This window comes from Hylobates moloch, unplaced genomic scaffold (genome assembly GCF_009828535.3).
Source record: "Hylobates moloch isolate HMO894 unplaced genomic scaffold, HMol_V3 SCAFFOLD_12, whole genome shotgun sequence".
Taxonomy (NCBI): Eukaryota; Metazoa; Chordata; class Mammalia; order Primates; family Hylobatidae; genus Hylobates; species Hylobates moloch.
In genome coordinates, this window is record NW_026652287.1 from 53,737,729 (window position 1) to 53,755,493 (window position 17,765).

The 17,765-nt window shown below is 38.2% G+C and overlaps 1 protein-coding gene across 3 annotated transcripts in view; it reads right to left on the reverse strand.

The window, feature by feature from the left end:
- Positions 1-5,405: 5,405 nt before the first annotated feature.
- The window catches only part of ZNF430 (zinc finger protein 430), a 39,060-nt gene continuing 26,700 nt past the window's right edge, over positions 5,406-17,765 (reverse strand). For 2 of the 3 annotated variants that reach the window (XM_032170277.2, XM_032170276.2), the window contains exon 5: positions 5,406-8,341. In XM_032170277.2, coding sequence (XP_032026168.1) covers positions 6,951-8,341 — 1,391 coding nt within the window. In that variant the 3' untranslated portion in view covers positions 5,406-6,950. Of the gene's footprint in view, positions 8,342-9,270; positions 9,367-17,765 lie in introns of all 3 variants that reach the window. The other variant, XM_058424608.1, reaches the window with a different exon arrangement.

The following is a 17,765-nucleotide window of genomic DNA, read 5'->3' on the forward strand; positions in this document are numbered from 1 at the left end:
CGGGCTGGAGTGCAGTGGCTCCATCTCGGCTCACTGCAACCTCCACGTCCCAGGTTCAAGCGATTCTCCTGCCTCAGCCTCATGAGTAGCTGGGATTACAAGTGTGTGCTACCACCCTGCCTAATGTTTTTGTATTTTTAGTAGAGACGGGGTTTCACTACATTGGCCAGGCTGTCTCGAACTCCTGACCTCGTGATCCGCCCGCCTCAGCCTCCCAAGGTGCTAGGATTACAGGCGTGAGCCACCACGTCTGGCCAGGAACTCTGATATTTTAACAGCATGTTCTGAACCCAGCACATTGCAAGGGAGGAGCTGATGTACTTCAGGATTTTTGCTTTAAGCTTGGGGCACCTGGAGTTTCTGGTGATGATGGTAATGGTATAAAAGACACTAAGGGGGCAGGTGTTGCCTATGTTCCCATAACTGGCCACTCTGTGAACACAGTATAACTAGTTTGCATGCAAACTAACAGTAAATGTTTTAATCCAAAAGCTGTCAGGATCTCCCAAAGTTATCCAGAGAAAATGACTGAGGAGTTGGCTACAGTTAGGTGACTAAAAATAAAAACTGAAGACTGAACTTCACCCACTAAAAAAAGTATGAAATAAGAGAAATTCCTCCAAATTGCAATATCAATATGGAAAAAAATATTCTTCCAAACTGCAAATTCACAGAGGTCATTTTATTATTTTGCAACCTTTAACATTTACACTTAAAAATAGAAGATTCTGCATGGAAACATAAGTTGTGCTATAAGTATATCACAGAGAATTAAATATAAAATTGTTCACTTACCATTAACTCTCTTAAAAATTTAATTTTTGCCAAGTGCAGTGGCTCATGCCTGTAATCACAGCATTTTGGGAGGCCGAGGAGGGTGGATGACCTGAGGTCGAGAGTTCGAGACCGGCCTGACCAACGTGGAGAAACCCCATCTCTACTAAAAATATAAAATTAGCAGGGTGTGGTGGGGCATGCCTGTAATCCCAGCTACTTGGGAAGGCTGAGGCAGGACAGTCACTTGAACTCGGGAGGTTGTGTGAGCCGAGATCGTGCTATCGCCCTACAGTTTGGGCAACAGAAGCAAAACTCCGTCTCAAAAAAATAAAATAAGATAAAATAAAATAAAATAAAATAAAAAATAAAGTCTACATGCAGTGTTTGAAATCCCAGCACTATGGGAGGCCAAGGTGGGCAGATCACGAGGCCAGGAGTTCAAAACCAGCCTGGCCAACATGGTGAAACCCTGTCTCTACTTAAAATACAAAAATTAGCCAGGCGTGGTGGTGCGCGCCTGTAATCCCAACTACTCAGGAGACTGAGGCAGGAGAATCACTTGAACCCAGGAGGCAGAGGTTGCAGTGAACCGAGATCGTGCCACTGCACTCCAGACTGGGCAACAGAGTGAGACTCTTTCTCAAAAAAAAAATAAATAAATAAAAATAAATAAATAAATAAATAAGTAAGTAAATAATTTTTAAGGTGTATTTTCTAGCAAATTTTTATTTGCCACACTTTGTATAACAATCTAATAAGCTTTTCCTTTTACAAACAAAACCCATGCAACTGATTTAATTCTCTCACCTGTGGACAGTGTATGCCTTTATCTTAATTCACTGATCTGAAAGTTACATTGATAAGCAAACTCTCCAGTTAAACCCAAGTTTTCACGCTGGGTGCCATGGCTCATATCTGTAATCCCAGCACTTTGGGAGGCCGAGGTGGGTGGATCACCTGAGGTCAGGAGTTCAAGACCAGCCTGACCAACAAGGTGAAACCCCATCTCCACTAAAACTACAAAACTAGCTGGACGTGGTGGTGCATACCTGTAATCCCAGCTACTTGGGAGGCTGAGGCAGGAGAATCACTTGAACCTAGGAGGCAGAGGTTGCAGTGAGCCGAGATCACACCATTGCACTCCAGCCTTGGCAACAAGAGTGAAACTCCATCTTAAAGAAATAGAAAACAAAAACATTTTTTCAGGGCATTAAAAAATACCAAGTTTCTCATCAAAATCTACAAAGTACCATGTGAAATGAAATGGCATGAAGACAACAAAGAGAAAACTGTAGCCATAACATAGAAAAATAAGGGCTGTGATGCATACATAGCTGGAATACACATAATACAAACAAATCTGAAGAAAATAAAAGCAGCATTTTTTTTTTTTTTTTTTTTGAGAGGGGGTGTTTTTTTTTGTCGCCCAGGCTGGAGTGCAGTGGCGTAATCTCGGCTCACTGCAAGCTCCGCCTCCCGGGTTCACGCCATTCTCCTGCCTCAGCCTCCCGAGTAGCTGGGACTAGAGCGGCTGGGACTACAGGCGCCCGCCACCACGCCCGGCTAATTTTTTGTATTTTTAATACAGATGGGGTTTCACCGTGTTAGCCAGGATGGTCTCGATCTCCCGACCTCGTGTTCCGCCCACCTCGGCCTCCCAAAGTGCTGGGATTACAGGCATGAGCCACTGCACCCACCCAGCATTTTTTTTTTTTTTAAGGTGGAGTCCCGCTCTGTCGCCCAGGCTGGAGTACAGCGGTGCGATCTCAGCTCCCTGCAACCTCCGCCTCCCGGGTTCAAGGGATTCTCTGCCTCAGCCTCCCAAGTAGCTGGGATTACAGGCACCTGACACCATGCCCAGGTAATTTTTGTATTTTTAGTAGAGACGGGGTTTCACCATCTTGGCCAGGCTGGTCTTGAACTCCTGACCTCGTGATTGATTTGTCTTGGCCTCCCAAAGTGCTGGGATTGTAGGCGTGAGCCACTGTGCCCGGCCACATTTTTTTTTTTTTTTTTTTTTTTTTTTTTAATTCAGCAACACTCAGCTTTGCAGCCTGGAAAAAGTGTCCTCTCCACATAAAACATCAGCTGTATTTCTTCACCACAAATATTTTCTATCTCTGACTTGAAGTTACAAACTAATTTTAGCAGAAATGTTTATGGCTTTTTCTGGAGCATGTTACACACCAAGAACTGCTATATATGCTTTCCACATTTACATATAAAAACATCTTCATGACTTACTAAGCTTCCCTTGTATTTACCTGAACAATTTGACTCCATAAATAAATTTACTCATGTCAATTATAAAAAGTAAAAAGAACAATAACTAAATAGTAAGCTTATATAGGGTTCTCCAATTGAAAACAAAATGGAGTGTTCTAACTAAATAAAATGTAACTTAATATACTAATTGTGGAATTACATATAAAAATTATTTTGTATGCACATTTCATAAAAATTATTCTTATACTCACATTCCAGCTCACATAATATTTCATAAACTATAAAATAAATATACAAAATACAAAAAAAGTAGGGGTCTATCATGATTACCAGGCAAATAAAACAGAGAATTTGCATGGGGAGATTCAGAAGTATAAGGCATAGATTATACAGTAATACATTCAATACAAAGCAGAGAGTATACGTTTGCTTTTGGTGTTTTTGAGGTTTTTAGTTTTCTAGTAGTCACCTTGTTAAAATGACTTGTTTTGTTCCTATGTTGCTCTTTTTTTTCTGAAAATAGGTACAAACTCATATTCCATAGTTTTCTTACAACTAAGGTTTATCTTTACACTAATATATATTTAACTCTATGTAAATAAAAACTAAAAGTTTGTATGTGTTTGCAGGCAGACAGGCCACATGTTCAAAAATATATGTAAGAAAATTTTAATAATATTTATTCAGGACTCAGAAATGTATGGATTTTATTTATACTTGTAATTTTAATAATATTTATTCAGGACTCAGAAATGTATGGATTTTATTTATACTTGCATATTTTTTATTATGACCATAAAAATAACTCTGTAACCAATAACAATTGTACATTTTAAAATAACTAAAAGTGTAGAACTGAATTGTTTGTAATACAAAGGATAAATTATTGCTAGAGGTGATGGATACCCCATTTGCCCTGATGTGATTATTATATATTGTACTCCTGTATCAAAATATGCCATATATGGCATATATACTCATATTATGTACCCACAAAAATATTAAAAATAAATTTAAATAATTGAAAAAGAAAAATTTAACCTACAGAAACAATATTCTTTAACTAATTTGCAGTTTAAACCCACTGACAAAAGAGATTACTTGAGATGTTAATCCACTATGTTGCCAAATAGTATATTGTTACCATCTTTTTTTTTTTTTTTTTGAGACAGAGTTTCACTCTTTCACCCAGGCGCAGTGGCGCGATCTCGGCTCACTGCAACTTCCACCTTCTGGTTTTAAGAGATTCTTCTGCCTCAGCCTCCCAAGTAGCTGGGATTACAGGCGCCAGCCACCACAACTGGCTAATTTTTTTGTATTTTTAGTAGAGACGGGGTTTCACCATGTTGGCCAGGCTGGTCTCGAACTCCTGACCTCATGATTCATCTGCCTCAGCCTCCCAAAGTGCTGGGATTACAGGCGTGAACCACTGTGCCTGGCCCCTTATTGTTATGATCTTTCATCTATACCCTTAAGTAAAGTGGAACAGGTTAAAGTTCATGGCATAGTAACACTTCATTGAATGCACAATAGTATGTAACATGTTAAAAATATTGGATTAAAATATTAACTTCACACATAATCTAACATTTTTTAAATATACTGGATTTTATTATACAAAAGTACAATTAGTACAATAATATACTAATTTATTTTCATTTAATTTTAAATAAAATTAAAAATGTTTTCTTCTCATAACACAAAATAATATTACTCTGAACACCTACCTAATTCATTATTCAATGTAAGTTAACCACAAAGAGCCTCTTCACTTAATTTTTCATCATGCATCTTACATTTTAATGTCCTTACTCTGTCATAGAAAAGATCATAAATAATGGCCACCTAATAAAAAAGACTCTCAGGGTTTTTTTTTGTTTTTTGAGACGGAGTCTCACTCTGTCGCCCAGGCTAGAGTGCAGTAGCACAATCTTGGCTCACTGCAAGCTCCGCCTCCAGGGTTCACGCCATTCTCCTGCCTCAGCCTCTCCGAGTAGCTGGGACTACAGGCGCCCGCCACCACGCCCGGCTAATTTTTTTTTTTTTTTTTTGTATTTTTTTTTTTTAGTAGAGACGGGGTTTCACCGTGGTCTCGATCTCCTGACCTCGTGATCCGCCCGCCTCAGCCTCCCAAAGTGCTGGGATTACAAGCGTGAGCCACCGCGCCCGGCCCCGACTCTCAGGTTTTTAATGCAGCAATAACTGATCACATGCTTTCACACGTGAATACAACCGGAATAAAGAAACAGTAGGAAATATTTTGAGAGTTGAATTACATCATTATTTACAAAAAATCTGTAATTTTTTCAAGAAATAAAGTATACTTCAAATGTAATAACTCTGCAAAAAACCCTTCTACTCCTTTTAAAGTTATATACAAATAATTTTTCTACCAACTGTAGTTGTTTTTTTGTTTTTTTTTTTTGAGACAGAGTTTCACTCGTTGCCCAGGCTGGAGTGCAATGGCGCAATCTCAGCTCACTGCAACCTCTGCCTCCAGGGTTCAAGCAATTCTCCTGCCTCAGCCTCTCGAGTAGCTGCAATTACACACATACACCACCACACCTGGCTAATTTTGTATTTTTAGTAGAGCCGCGTTTTCTCCATGTTGGTCAGGCTGGTCTCAAACTCCTGACTTCAGGTGATCCGCCCTCCTCAGCCTCCCAAAGTGCTGGATTACAGGTGTGAGCCACTGCACCTGGCCCCAACTTCAGTTTTATTTTCTATACTCAGCACTCTGATTTAGTATAATACCTGAAGTCTCAGTGCCTTATATATTTCTACAGTAAATTCTCTGATATTTACATAGACTTAATTTTGGATTAAATATTTTCATTTTTACTGCATCTGCAAAAATATATTTCAGTATGAACTCTGGTGTCTTCTAAGCTGTACTTTTTGAAAAAGTGTTTTTTAAAATTTATTAAATTTGCAAGGTTTTTCTTCAATATAAATTCCCTGATGTTGAACAAAGTTTGAGCAACTACTTCAGAGTTTTCTTTTAGTACAAAATGTGTACAATAAAATCTGTGATACAAATAAAGGTACTACAACCAACCCTCTTCACATTTGTAATGTTCATCTTCAAAATAAATACCTTCTTCACTTTAAAGGTTTATATTTTCTGAAAGATCTTTTGACAGTAATTGCACTTATATTCCTTTTATTAAGTATGAACTCTCCAGTGGTAAGATGTGGATATTAATGGCTTTTTCATGGTCTTTATATTTGTACAATTTTTCTCAAGTATAAATGTTCTCCTGTGCAATAAGGTGTGAGCATTAGCTAAAAGTTTTGCCACACTGTTCACACTTGTAGAAGTTTTCTTCAGTATGAACTATCTTACCTATAATCAAGTGTGACAACCATTTAAAGGCTTTGTCACATTCTTTACATTTCTAGGATTTCTCACCAGTATGATTTTTTATGTTTAAAAAAGTTTTAGGTGTTGTCAAAAGCATTATTACATCTTTCAAGTTTGTAGAGTTTCTTTTCAGTACGAATTATCTTTTTTTTTTTTCTGAGACGGAGTGTCACTCTTGTTGCCCAGGCTGGAGTGCAACGGCGCGATCTCGGCTCACCGCAACGTCTGCCTCTGGGGTTCAAGCAATTCTCCTGCCTCAGCCTCCCGAGTAGCTGGGATTACAGGCATGCACCACTGCGCATGGCTAATTTTGTATTTTTAGTACAGACAGGATTTCACCACGTTGGTCAGGCTGGTCTCGAACTCTCGATCTCATGTGATTCACCTGTCTCAGCCTCCCAAAGTGCTGGGATTACAGGCGTGAGCCACCGCACCTAGCCCATGAATTATCTTATGTGTAGTAAGAATTGAGGACTTGTTGAAGGCTTTGCCATATTCTTCACACTCATAGGGTTCCTCTTCAGTATGAATGTTCTTATGTTTAGTAAGAATTCAGGACTGGTTAGAGGCTTTGCTACAATCTTCACATTTGTAGGGTTTCTCTCCAGTATGAATTACTTTGTTCAATAAGGTTTGAAGACTGGTTGAAAGCTTTGCCGTATTCTTCACAGTTGTAGGGTTTCTCTCCAGTATGAATTACCTTATGTTTAGTAAGAGTTGAAGACTGGCTAAAGGTTTTATCACATTCTAGATATTTGTAAGATGTATCTCCAATATGAGTTATCTTATGTTTAGTAAGGTTTGAGAATTGGTTAAAAGCTTTGCCACATTCTTCACATTTGTAAGGTTTCTCTCCAGAATGAATTACCTTATGTGCAGTAAGTTTTGGGGACCGGTTAAAGGCTTTGCCACATTCTTCACATTTGTAGGGTTTCTCTCCAGTATGAATTATCTTATGTGCAGTAAGGTTTGAGGACTCATTAAAAGCTTTGCCACATTGTTCACATTTGTAGGGTTTCTCTCCAGTATGAATTCTTTTATGTTTGGTAAGAGTCGAGGACCAATTAAAGCCTTTGCCACATTCTTCACATTTGTAGAATTTCTCTCCAGTATGAATTATCTTATGTTTAGTAAGGTATGAGAATCGGTAAAAAGCTTTGCCACATTCTTCACATTTGTAGGGTTTCTCTCCAGCATGAATTATCTTATGTGTAGTAAGGGTTGAGGATTGGTTAAAAGCTTTGCCACATTCTTCACATTTGTAGGGTTTCTCTCCAGTATGAATAATCTTATGTGTAGTAAGGTGTGAGGACCGGTTAAAAGCTCTGCCACATTCTTCACATCTGTAGGGTTTCTCTCCAGTATGAATTCTTTTATGTGTAGTAAGGTGTGAGGACCGGTTAAAGGTTTTGCCACATTCGTCACATCTGTATGGTTTCTCTCCAGTATGAATTATCTTATGTGTAGTAAGGGTTGAGGACTGCTTAAAAGCTTTGCCACATTCTTCACATTTGTAGGGTTTCTCTCCAGTATGAATTCTTCTGTGTCTAGTAAGGGTTGAGAACCAGTTAAAGACTTTACCACATTCTTCACATTGGTAAGAATTTTCCCTAATATGAATTCTTTTATGTTGAGTTAGGTGTAAAAGCATGCAAAACGATTTGTCACATTTTTTACATTTGAAAGGCTTCTTTCCAGTATGTCTTATCTTATGTATATTTGGATTTGAAAATTTATAAAAGACATTCACATATTTATCACATTGAAATATTTCACTCTGGGTAGTTGTCAAACACTGGTTTAGTTCATCATAACATTCTTTGTACAGATTACACTCATCCACACTTTTACAGCCTGTTCTTAACTGTAAATCTTCATGTCCACATTTTCCATATCTTCTCAATATGACTTCTTGGAAAGAATCTTTTATGCCCTGCTCTGGCCAAAAGTCTTGGGCGAAATGAGAATATATAACTGAAAGAAATAAAAATAACAAATTACTCCATTTACTAGACTCAGATGAATATGCATTACAAATCTAACCCATAAAATTATACAAACTACATAAACAAGGTGGCATAGTAAAATAATAACGGCCCTAATTTTTTTTTTTTTTTTAGACGGAGTCTCATTCTGTAGCCCAAGATGGAGTGCAATGGCGTGATCTCTGCTTACTGCAACCTCTGCCACCCAGGCTCAAGCTATTCTCCTGCCCCAGCCTCCAAAGTAGCTGGGATTACAGGCATGCACCACCACGCACAGCTAATTTTTGTATTTTTAGTAGAGATGGGGTTTCGCCATGTTGGCCAGTCTGGTCTTGAACTCCTGACCTCAGATGATGCGTCCGCTTCAGCCTCCCAAAGTGCTGGGATTACCACACTTTGGCACACCGGCCACCGTGCCTGGCCCAAAGGCCCTGATTTTTTATGGACATGTAAATGTAACAAAAACATCCAACAAAAATACATCTGAGGAAAATTTATAAATAAGTTAAGTGTGTGAAGTGCCCCAGCTGAGCACAACATAGAGAGTGACACAGAAGAAAAAGAAAAGTCTGTTAAATTTACCCAACACAGCTCTTCCTGCTCCCCAATATAATATAGTGCCTTTTGAAGTAAACTGCCAACTTTTGGTTTCTTTTTTAAAAGACAGTTAAAATACTGGCACATATATCTTTATTACTTGCTTCTAGGGGCCTTATCTAGACACTGGTTTCTGTCTCCTATGACATATAGTGCTGAAAGAAATGGTGGTATACTTTGGAATGACAGTTTAAGTCTGCTGAGACCAAAGCTAAATGTTACAGCAGCAGAGAGACTACAGTACCACACAGAAAACAGGTGTAGCAAGTTATTACTATTAAGAAGAAACCAAAAAAAAAGGCCAGGTGTGGTGGTTCATACCTGTAATTCCAGTACTTTGGGAGGCCAAGGCTGGTGGATCACTTGAGGTCACAAGTTTGAGACCAGCCTGGCCAACATGGTGAAACTCCATCTCTACTAAAAAAAAAAAACCAAAAATTAGCCAGGTGTGATAGCGTGCACCTGTATTCCCAGCCACTTGGGAGGCTCAGGAGAATCACTTGAACCCAGGAGGCGGAGGGTGCAGTGAGCCGAGATTGCGCCACTGCACTCCAGTCTGGGCAACAGAGCAAGACTCCGTCTGACAAAAAAAAAACTAAAAAAAGAAGAAAAACTCCTTTAATTAAAAAATAAACACAAAATTGTCGACAAGACACATTCTAGCAACATGTTTGAGAGACTCCCAGGATCTCTGATCAAGACAATTGTTCAGACTATGCCAGGACAAACCTACATTATAAAGATTGTGACAGGTAGCTTTTTTAAATGTACAAATTTCAATCAAAGATTACAATGTATACAAAATAAGGCAATATGGTTTTATCAAAAATATAAAAGTTTCAGAGAGAAACCATAAAAATGTATATATTAATTTTAAAAATTGAAAACAAATTGAATAATACTCAGTGAGTGACATAGAAATATAGAGAACTACAGAAAATCAGAAAAATGAGGGTAAGAACAAAAATATGTAAAATACCAGAAAAACAGAAATTATGAAGGCAAAAAATATCAAAAAGACTAACTGAAAAATTCTGAAAGAAAAAATGATGGCTGGGTGGGGTGGCTCACGCCTGTAATACCAGCACTTCAGGAGGCTGAGACGGGCGCATCACGAGGTCAGGAGATCAAGACCATCCTGGCTAATACGGTGAAACCCTGTCCCTACTAAAAAAAATACAAAAAATTAGCCAGGCGTGGTGGCGGGCACCTGTAGTCCCAGCTACTCGGGAGGCTGAGGCAGGAGAATGGCGTGAACCCAGGAGGAGGAGGGTGCAGTGAGCCGAGATTGCGCCACTGCACTCCAGCCTGGGCCACAGAGCCAGACTCTGTCTCACAAAAAAAAAAAAAAAAAAAAAAAAAAAAAACCATAAAAATGAAGAAGCTCAAAAAACAAACTAGGATACACACAAAAATATTTATAACAAACACATACATAAGCACAATTTCAAAAGTTACAGACAAAAACAGCCTCTTGGAAACTGCAAGATAAAAGTGACGTCATTTGCAAGCATAGTCTTATGAGACAGCCAGTAAATTGTCAACAAAAATTTTGCAGGCCAGAAGGGTACTGTCTGATATAGTCAAAGTCCTGAAAAAAATAGCTATCAAGTGAGTATAATACCATCAGCAAATATGTCCTGCTAAATTAAAAAAAAAAAATCTACAAAAATAATCAAATTCTGAAAAAGTGCATTGGTACTCTGTATGCTCTACATATAAAAGATGCTAAAAGCAGTTGTTTCTACTGAAAATAACATTATTCAATGAAACAACACATAATCATAGAAAAATACATTATTTTCTGGAAAAGATATGCACAAACACAAAAATTGAATTTTTAAGCATTATTATAATGGTGCATAAAACATTTTTAATTATTTTCTAAAATTTGAAAGTTAAAAGCATAGAAATGATTATAAACATCTGTTAGTGAATATATAACATAAAAAATATAATTCAAACATCAATGAAAAATTTGAGGGCAGATGTAATGAGAAAAAATATTTGCATGTAACTGAAGTTTTTTTCTTTTTACCAGACTGAAATACATTGTTGTATCTTTTAGAGGTTTTATGTAATCCCCAAGATAGCACAAATAATATATTTGTATAGATAAACAAAATAAGAAAGAAGTAAAAGCATATCAACATAAAAATTAAAAAGACACAAATTAAGAGAGAAAATGAGAGACAAAGATACAAGAATCAAATAAAACAATAAAATAACATTAATAAGTCTTTTTGTTTCAGAGTTTATATCTATACACATACATATATATAACTAACTTCCCACTCAAGAGACATACATTCAATAAAGTGATTTATTAAAAAAATTTTTGGCTGGGCACAGTGCCTCACGCCTGGAATCCCAACACTTTCAGACGCCAAGATGGGCGGATCACCTGAGGTCAGGAGTTTGAGACCAGCCTGGCCAACATGGTGAAACCCCACCTCTAGCAAAAATACAAAAATTAGCTCAGTGTGGTGGTACCTGCCTGTAATCCCAGCTACTCGGGAGGCTGAGGCAGGAGAATCACTTGAACCTGGAAGGCGGAAGTTGCAGTGAGCCAAGATCATGCCATTGCACTCCAGCCTGGGCGACATAGTGAGACTTTGTATCAAAATAAATAAATAAATAAAAATAAAAAAACCAATGTAGAAAATAATCTATATGTGATGGTCCATTCTCAATTCTAAGTGCATTAGTTTTAAACAGGTTACACGGAAATAAAAACATAAAGAAGCAGAGTGTACTAAGTCACCACCCCCCTCCTTCCTGCCTTCTCTTTTACCCAACAGCCAGGCACCTATAGGTCAGGGTCCGCGCAACTACCCTCCCCTCCACCCCACCAAAAATTTAGGTTTGCAACATAGATAATTGTACCCTTTCTTATCAGCTAAGTGCAGCCACTAGGGCCACAAATCAAATGTCTGAAGAGTCCTGAACAGTCGCGATGCATTCTGGGCTGCAACAAAATGCAACAAGACAACTCATAAAAGAAACACCTAAAGCCCTTGCCAATAGGTGACATCTGGGAAGATTGTGACCCAATAGTAGTCAGCCTATGAGGAACTGGGGGAGGGACTTGTGCACTAAGAGATAAATTGTTTGTTGAAACTGTGCTGCGTGTGCCTGCATGCCAGACACTCAATCTTGCAAGACCGTCATTAAAAGCCTCACTTTCGCTGTTCTCCAGGTCTCTGAGTCCATTCTTTGGGTTTGGATAGGTGAGTTTGTTTCTCACACCAAGATGTAACTTGCCTTTCTACAAGAGTCAGCTAAAATCTAATGATAAAAAAGGATTGAAAGTGGCAAGATAGATTTAGACATTCCATGCAAATATTAACCAAATGAGAGCAGAAGAGGCCAAATATTACACAAGCTACATCTTAAGTCAAAAACTGTCATAGTTTATAAAGTGTACTTTAAGTCAAAACTGCAAAGAGACAAAGAAGGACATTAAACAATAATACATTCATTTACTGGGAACCTATGTATATATATATGTGTGTGTGTGTGTGTGTGTGTGTGTGTGTGTTTGTATCTCACATTAAGTCTCCAAATATATAAAGCAAATATTGACAGAATGGAAAAAACACCTAGACAGTAATATAATTATAGTAGGACATTTCAATACCCAACTTTCTGTAATAAAAATAACACAAGACAGAATATTAGTAAGTAAAGAGAGGACTTGAAGGCAGTATAAAACAATTATTTCTAACAGAGGTATGGAGAAGACACCTCAACAATATCAGGATGCACGCCCTTCTCAATAGCTCATACAACATTCTCCTTGATAGACCACCTGGTAGGCAAAAAAAGAAGTCTTAACAAATTTTTTTTAATTTTTAAGTTTTTTTTTTTTTTTTTTTGAGACGGAGTCTTGCTCTGTCGCCCAGGCAGGAGTGCAGTGGTGCAATCTCGGCTCACTGCAAGCTCTGCCTCCCGGGTTCACGCCATTCTCCTGCCTCAGCCTCTCCCAGTAGCTGGGACCACAGGCGCCCACGACCACGCCCGGCTGATTTTTTTGTATTTTTAGTAGAGACGGGGTTTCACTGTGGTCTTGATCTCCTGACCTCGTGATCCTCCCGCCTCGGCCTCCCAAAGTGCTGGGATTACAAGTGTGAGCCACCACGCCCGGCCTTAATTTTTAAGTTTTTAAAAACAAATTTATGAATTATATTCTATGACCAAAATGAAATGAGTATAAAACAACAGACAAAAACTGAAAAATTTGTAACTATATAGATATTAAACACACTCGCCAGCATGCTCCTGTTCAAAGGCTGAAATAATCAATATTTTGAAGATGTCCATACTGCTCAATGTAATATAGAGATTTAATACAATGTTTTTTTTTTTTTTAATTTCTCATTGCATTTTTGAGGAAACAGAAAACAGCAACTCCAAAAGTAGTATATGGACTCTCAAAAGACAATAAAGTACCCAAAGCATTCAAAAAAAGGAACAATGTTGAAGTCATTATAGTTCCTGATTTCAAAATACATTACAAAGTTACAGAATAAAAACAATTTGGTATGAGTATAATGGCTAAAAAGTGGACTAACAGGCTGGGTGCAGAGGCTCACGCCAATTCCAGCACTTTGGGGGGCCAAGGTGGGCAGATCATGAGGTCAAGAGATCGAGACCATCCAGGCCAACATGGTGGAACCCCATCTCTACTAAAAGTAAAAAAATTAGCTGGGCTTGGTGGCACGAGCCTGTAGTCCCAGCTACTCAAGAGGCTGATGCAGGAGAATCGCTTGAACCCGGGAGGTGGAGGTTGCAGTGTGCCGAGATCACGCCACTGCACTCCAGCCCGGGTGACAAAGTGAGACTCTGTCTCAAAACAAAGTGAACTAATAAAATAGAAGTTAGCACATATATAAATGTTCACATATATGGCCATATGAAGTTATTTGCATATCCATAATTATTGCAGCATTGCTACTGAAAGCCAGTAGGTAAAAGGAATGCAAATTTCTGTCACCAAAGTATTCAGTAGATATAATTCAAAATATAAAAATACTGGAATATCACCTAGGACTTAAAAAGCCAAAAATATTCTAACAATTATAAAGATAAAGCTTGATGACACTATGCAAAATGAAATGAGCCAGCCACAAAAAGAGACTGTAGGAGCTACATGAAGCAGTTACACTCTTAGAAAAAGAAAACAGAGTGGTGTTTGCAAAGTGCCAGAAAGTCAGAAAAATTGGTTCTTGTTTAATGTGTATTGAGATTTAGCTTTGCAACATATAAATATTATAGGGATATGTTGCATAACATTGTCATATAATTAATATGACTAAACAGCATATTTTATTTTTTTCAAGGATGGAATCTTGCTCTGTTGCCCAGGCTGGAGTGCGGTGGCATGATCTCAGCTCACTGCAACCTCTACCTCCCGGGTTCAAGTGATTCTCCTGCCTCAGCCTCCTGAGTAGCTGGGACTACAGGCACTCGCCACCACACCTGGGTAATTTTTGTATTTTTAGTAGAGACAGGGTTTCACCAAGTTAGCCAGGCTAGTCTCGAACTCCTGACCTCGGGCAATCCTCCCACCTTGTCCGGCCAAAGAGCTAGAATTACAGGCGTGAGCCACTGCGCCTGGCCTAAACAGCATATTTTAAAATGTTTGATAATAAATTTTGTTACGTGGTTCTGACAAGTAAAAATAAACAATAATACCTTAAAAAGGTACAAAGTTATGATAGTTTTTATATAATCTTCAAATCCAAGGGTGTTTCTTCCACACAAAAATAATATAGGTTCACAATAGATATTGAAATTAGGAGATGACTGCTCACCTAGACAAGACTTAACAACCATTCACAACAAACCTACATAACAAATATACAAGTCATAAAAAATACAGAGATAATATTTATACAGGGAAAAAGAGATAATTATATTGGCAATAGACATATGGCTGATTTATATTTGATTTTGCTCCAAACTGCCTTAAATTGTACAGAGTTAAACATTGTCATACACAATTACAATATAAACGAAAACATCAAAACACAGTTAACGGGTATCAGGTGGCATACCCTAAAATATATAACATAAAAATATAAAATTGTAAAACAAAAGAAAAATATGGAATGTAAAACTTATTGGACACCATCAAGTCCATCAATATATTCATGAAATAAATCTTAGAAGAAGAATATAGGGGGGCCGGGCACAGTGGCTCACGACTGTAATCCCAGCACTTTGGGAGGCCGAGGTGGGCGGATCACGCAGTCAGGAGATCGAGACCATCCTGGCTAAGACAGTGAAACCCCACCTCTAATAAAAAAAATACAAAAAATTAGCCGGGCGTGGTGGTGGGCGCCTGTGGTCCCAGCCACTCGGGAGGCTAAGGTAGAAGAATGGCGTGAACCTGGGAGGCGGAGCTTGCAGTGAGCTGAGATCGAGCCACTGCATTCCAGCCTGGGCGACAGAGAGAGACTCTGTCTCAAAAAAAAAGAGAAGAATAATATAGGGAAAAAGTAATACAGAGGTAAATTAAAGAAAAAGAAAGCTGAGAAGTTCCCAAATTTTGATGTAATAAAAAATTCTAACCAATAATATTTAATTCAAAGTTATTTTACTTGAAAAACAAAATAAAAATACAGACTTTCCTAAATTAAATTTCAGGGTGTTCATTACAACTAGCACATTCCTACAAGAAATGTTACATGGTGGCCAGACATAGTGGCTCATGCCTGTAATTCTACAGCTTTAGGAAGCCAAGGCAGTCAGATCTCTTGAGACCAGGAGTCCAAGATCCAGTCTGAGAAACAGACTCTGCACATAAACAAATAGAAATGCTAAAATGAATCCGTTTTGTTGAAAAATAAAATGATGCTAGACGCATCATAAAACCATATATAAATATAAAGCTCCCTATTAAATATAAATATACAGACACATAGAATTTTTTACTATCATAATAATGGTACATAAAACCATTAAAGTTCTGTAGATATAAAAATACAAGATATAAATCTGTTAATAGATACATAATATAATTTGTAGTATCAATAACAAACTGGAAAACATAGCAGTAAAGGTTTTGTATTTAATTAAAGTTTTTAAGAAGTTAAAATATATCTTTTTTACTCTTTGTTTTTTTTTTTTTTTCCAGATGGAGTCTCGCTCTGTCACCCAGGCTGGAGTGCAGTGGTGCAATCTCGGCTCACTGCAACCTCTGCCATCTGGGTTCAAGTAATTATCCTGCCTCAGTCTCAGGTGTCCACCACCACACCCAGCTAATTTTTGTATTTTTAGTAGAGACGGAGTTTCACCATGTTGGCCAGGCTGGTCTCAAACTCCTGACCTCAGGTGATCTATCCACCTCAGCCTCCCAAACTGTTGGGATTACAGGTGTGAGCCACCATGCCTGGCCTTATTTTTTTAACTTTAAGATGTTTTATGTAATCTCCATTTTAAGATGATTACATTATACTTCAAGATGATTACATAATATTTATAAAAATTATGCAAAAAAGAAAAAATAATCGAAGGTGTAATGATAAAGTTAACAAAAATAAAGGTAGTTAAACAGGAAATGAGAAAAAACTTATCTACAAGAAACACATAAAACAGGAACAACGAGGTGGTTTCTGCGGATCAGCAGACTTAGTCTTTCCCCCTGCTGGCTCTGAGAAATCCAGGCAGTACAGATGTATGGAATTTCCTGCAGTGCAGCACAGCCACCCCACCAAGGGGCAGCCAGAGTGCTTTCTTAAGTGTTTCCCAGATCTCATGCATCCTGATTGGGTGAGACCCCCACAACAGACATCATCAGACAACTTATAAAGGAGTGTTCCCACTGTCATCAGGTCATTCCACTTCTGGGACAAAGACCCCAGAGGAAGGAGCAGGCAGTCATGTCTGCTATTCTGCAGGCTCCACTGGTTGACACCTCCAGGTGTGGGAGAAACCCAGGCAAATAGGGTCTGAAGTAAATCCCAAGCAAATCACAGCAGTGCTACAAAAAAGTGGCCTGATGGTTAGAAAAACAAACAGAAAGCAACAACAAAAACAGCATGAACAAAAAAGTCCTCACAAGAATCCCATCCGAAGGTCAGCAGCCTCAAAGATCGAAGCTAGAAAAACTCACAAAGAGGAAAAGAATAAACCAAAAAATGATGAAAACTTAAAAAGCCAGAGTGCCTCCTTTCCTCCAAATGATCCCAGCATATCTCCAGCAAGGGCACAGAACTGGGCGGCGGCTGAGGTGGATAAATTGACAAAAGTAGGCTTCAGAAGGTGGGTAATGATGAACTTTGCTGAGCTAATGGAGTATGTTCTAACCCAATGCAAAGAAGCTAAGAACTATGAAAAACATTACAGGAGCTGTTAACCAAAACAACCAATTTAGAGAGGAACATAAATGACCTGATGGAACTGAAAAACACAGCATCAGAACTTCACAGTGCAACCACAAGTATCAATAACCGAGTAGACCAAGCCAAGGAAAGAACTTCAGAGCTTGAAGACAATCTTGCTGAAATAAAACAGGCAGACAAGATTGAAGAAAAAAGAATAAACGGGAATGAAATATATCTCCGAAGTCTATGAGATTATGTAAAAAGACCAAACCTATGACTGACTGGGGTACCTTAAATATATAGGGAGAATGGAACCAAGTTAGAAAACATCCTTCAGGATATCATCCAGAAGAAATTTTCCAACCTAACAAGAAAGGCCAACATTCAAATTCAGAAAATCCAGAAAACCCCAGTAAGATACTCCATGAGAAGATCATCCCCAAGACACATAATAATCAGATTCTTCAAGATTGAAATTGAGGAATA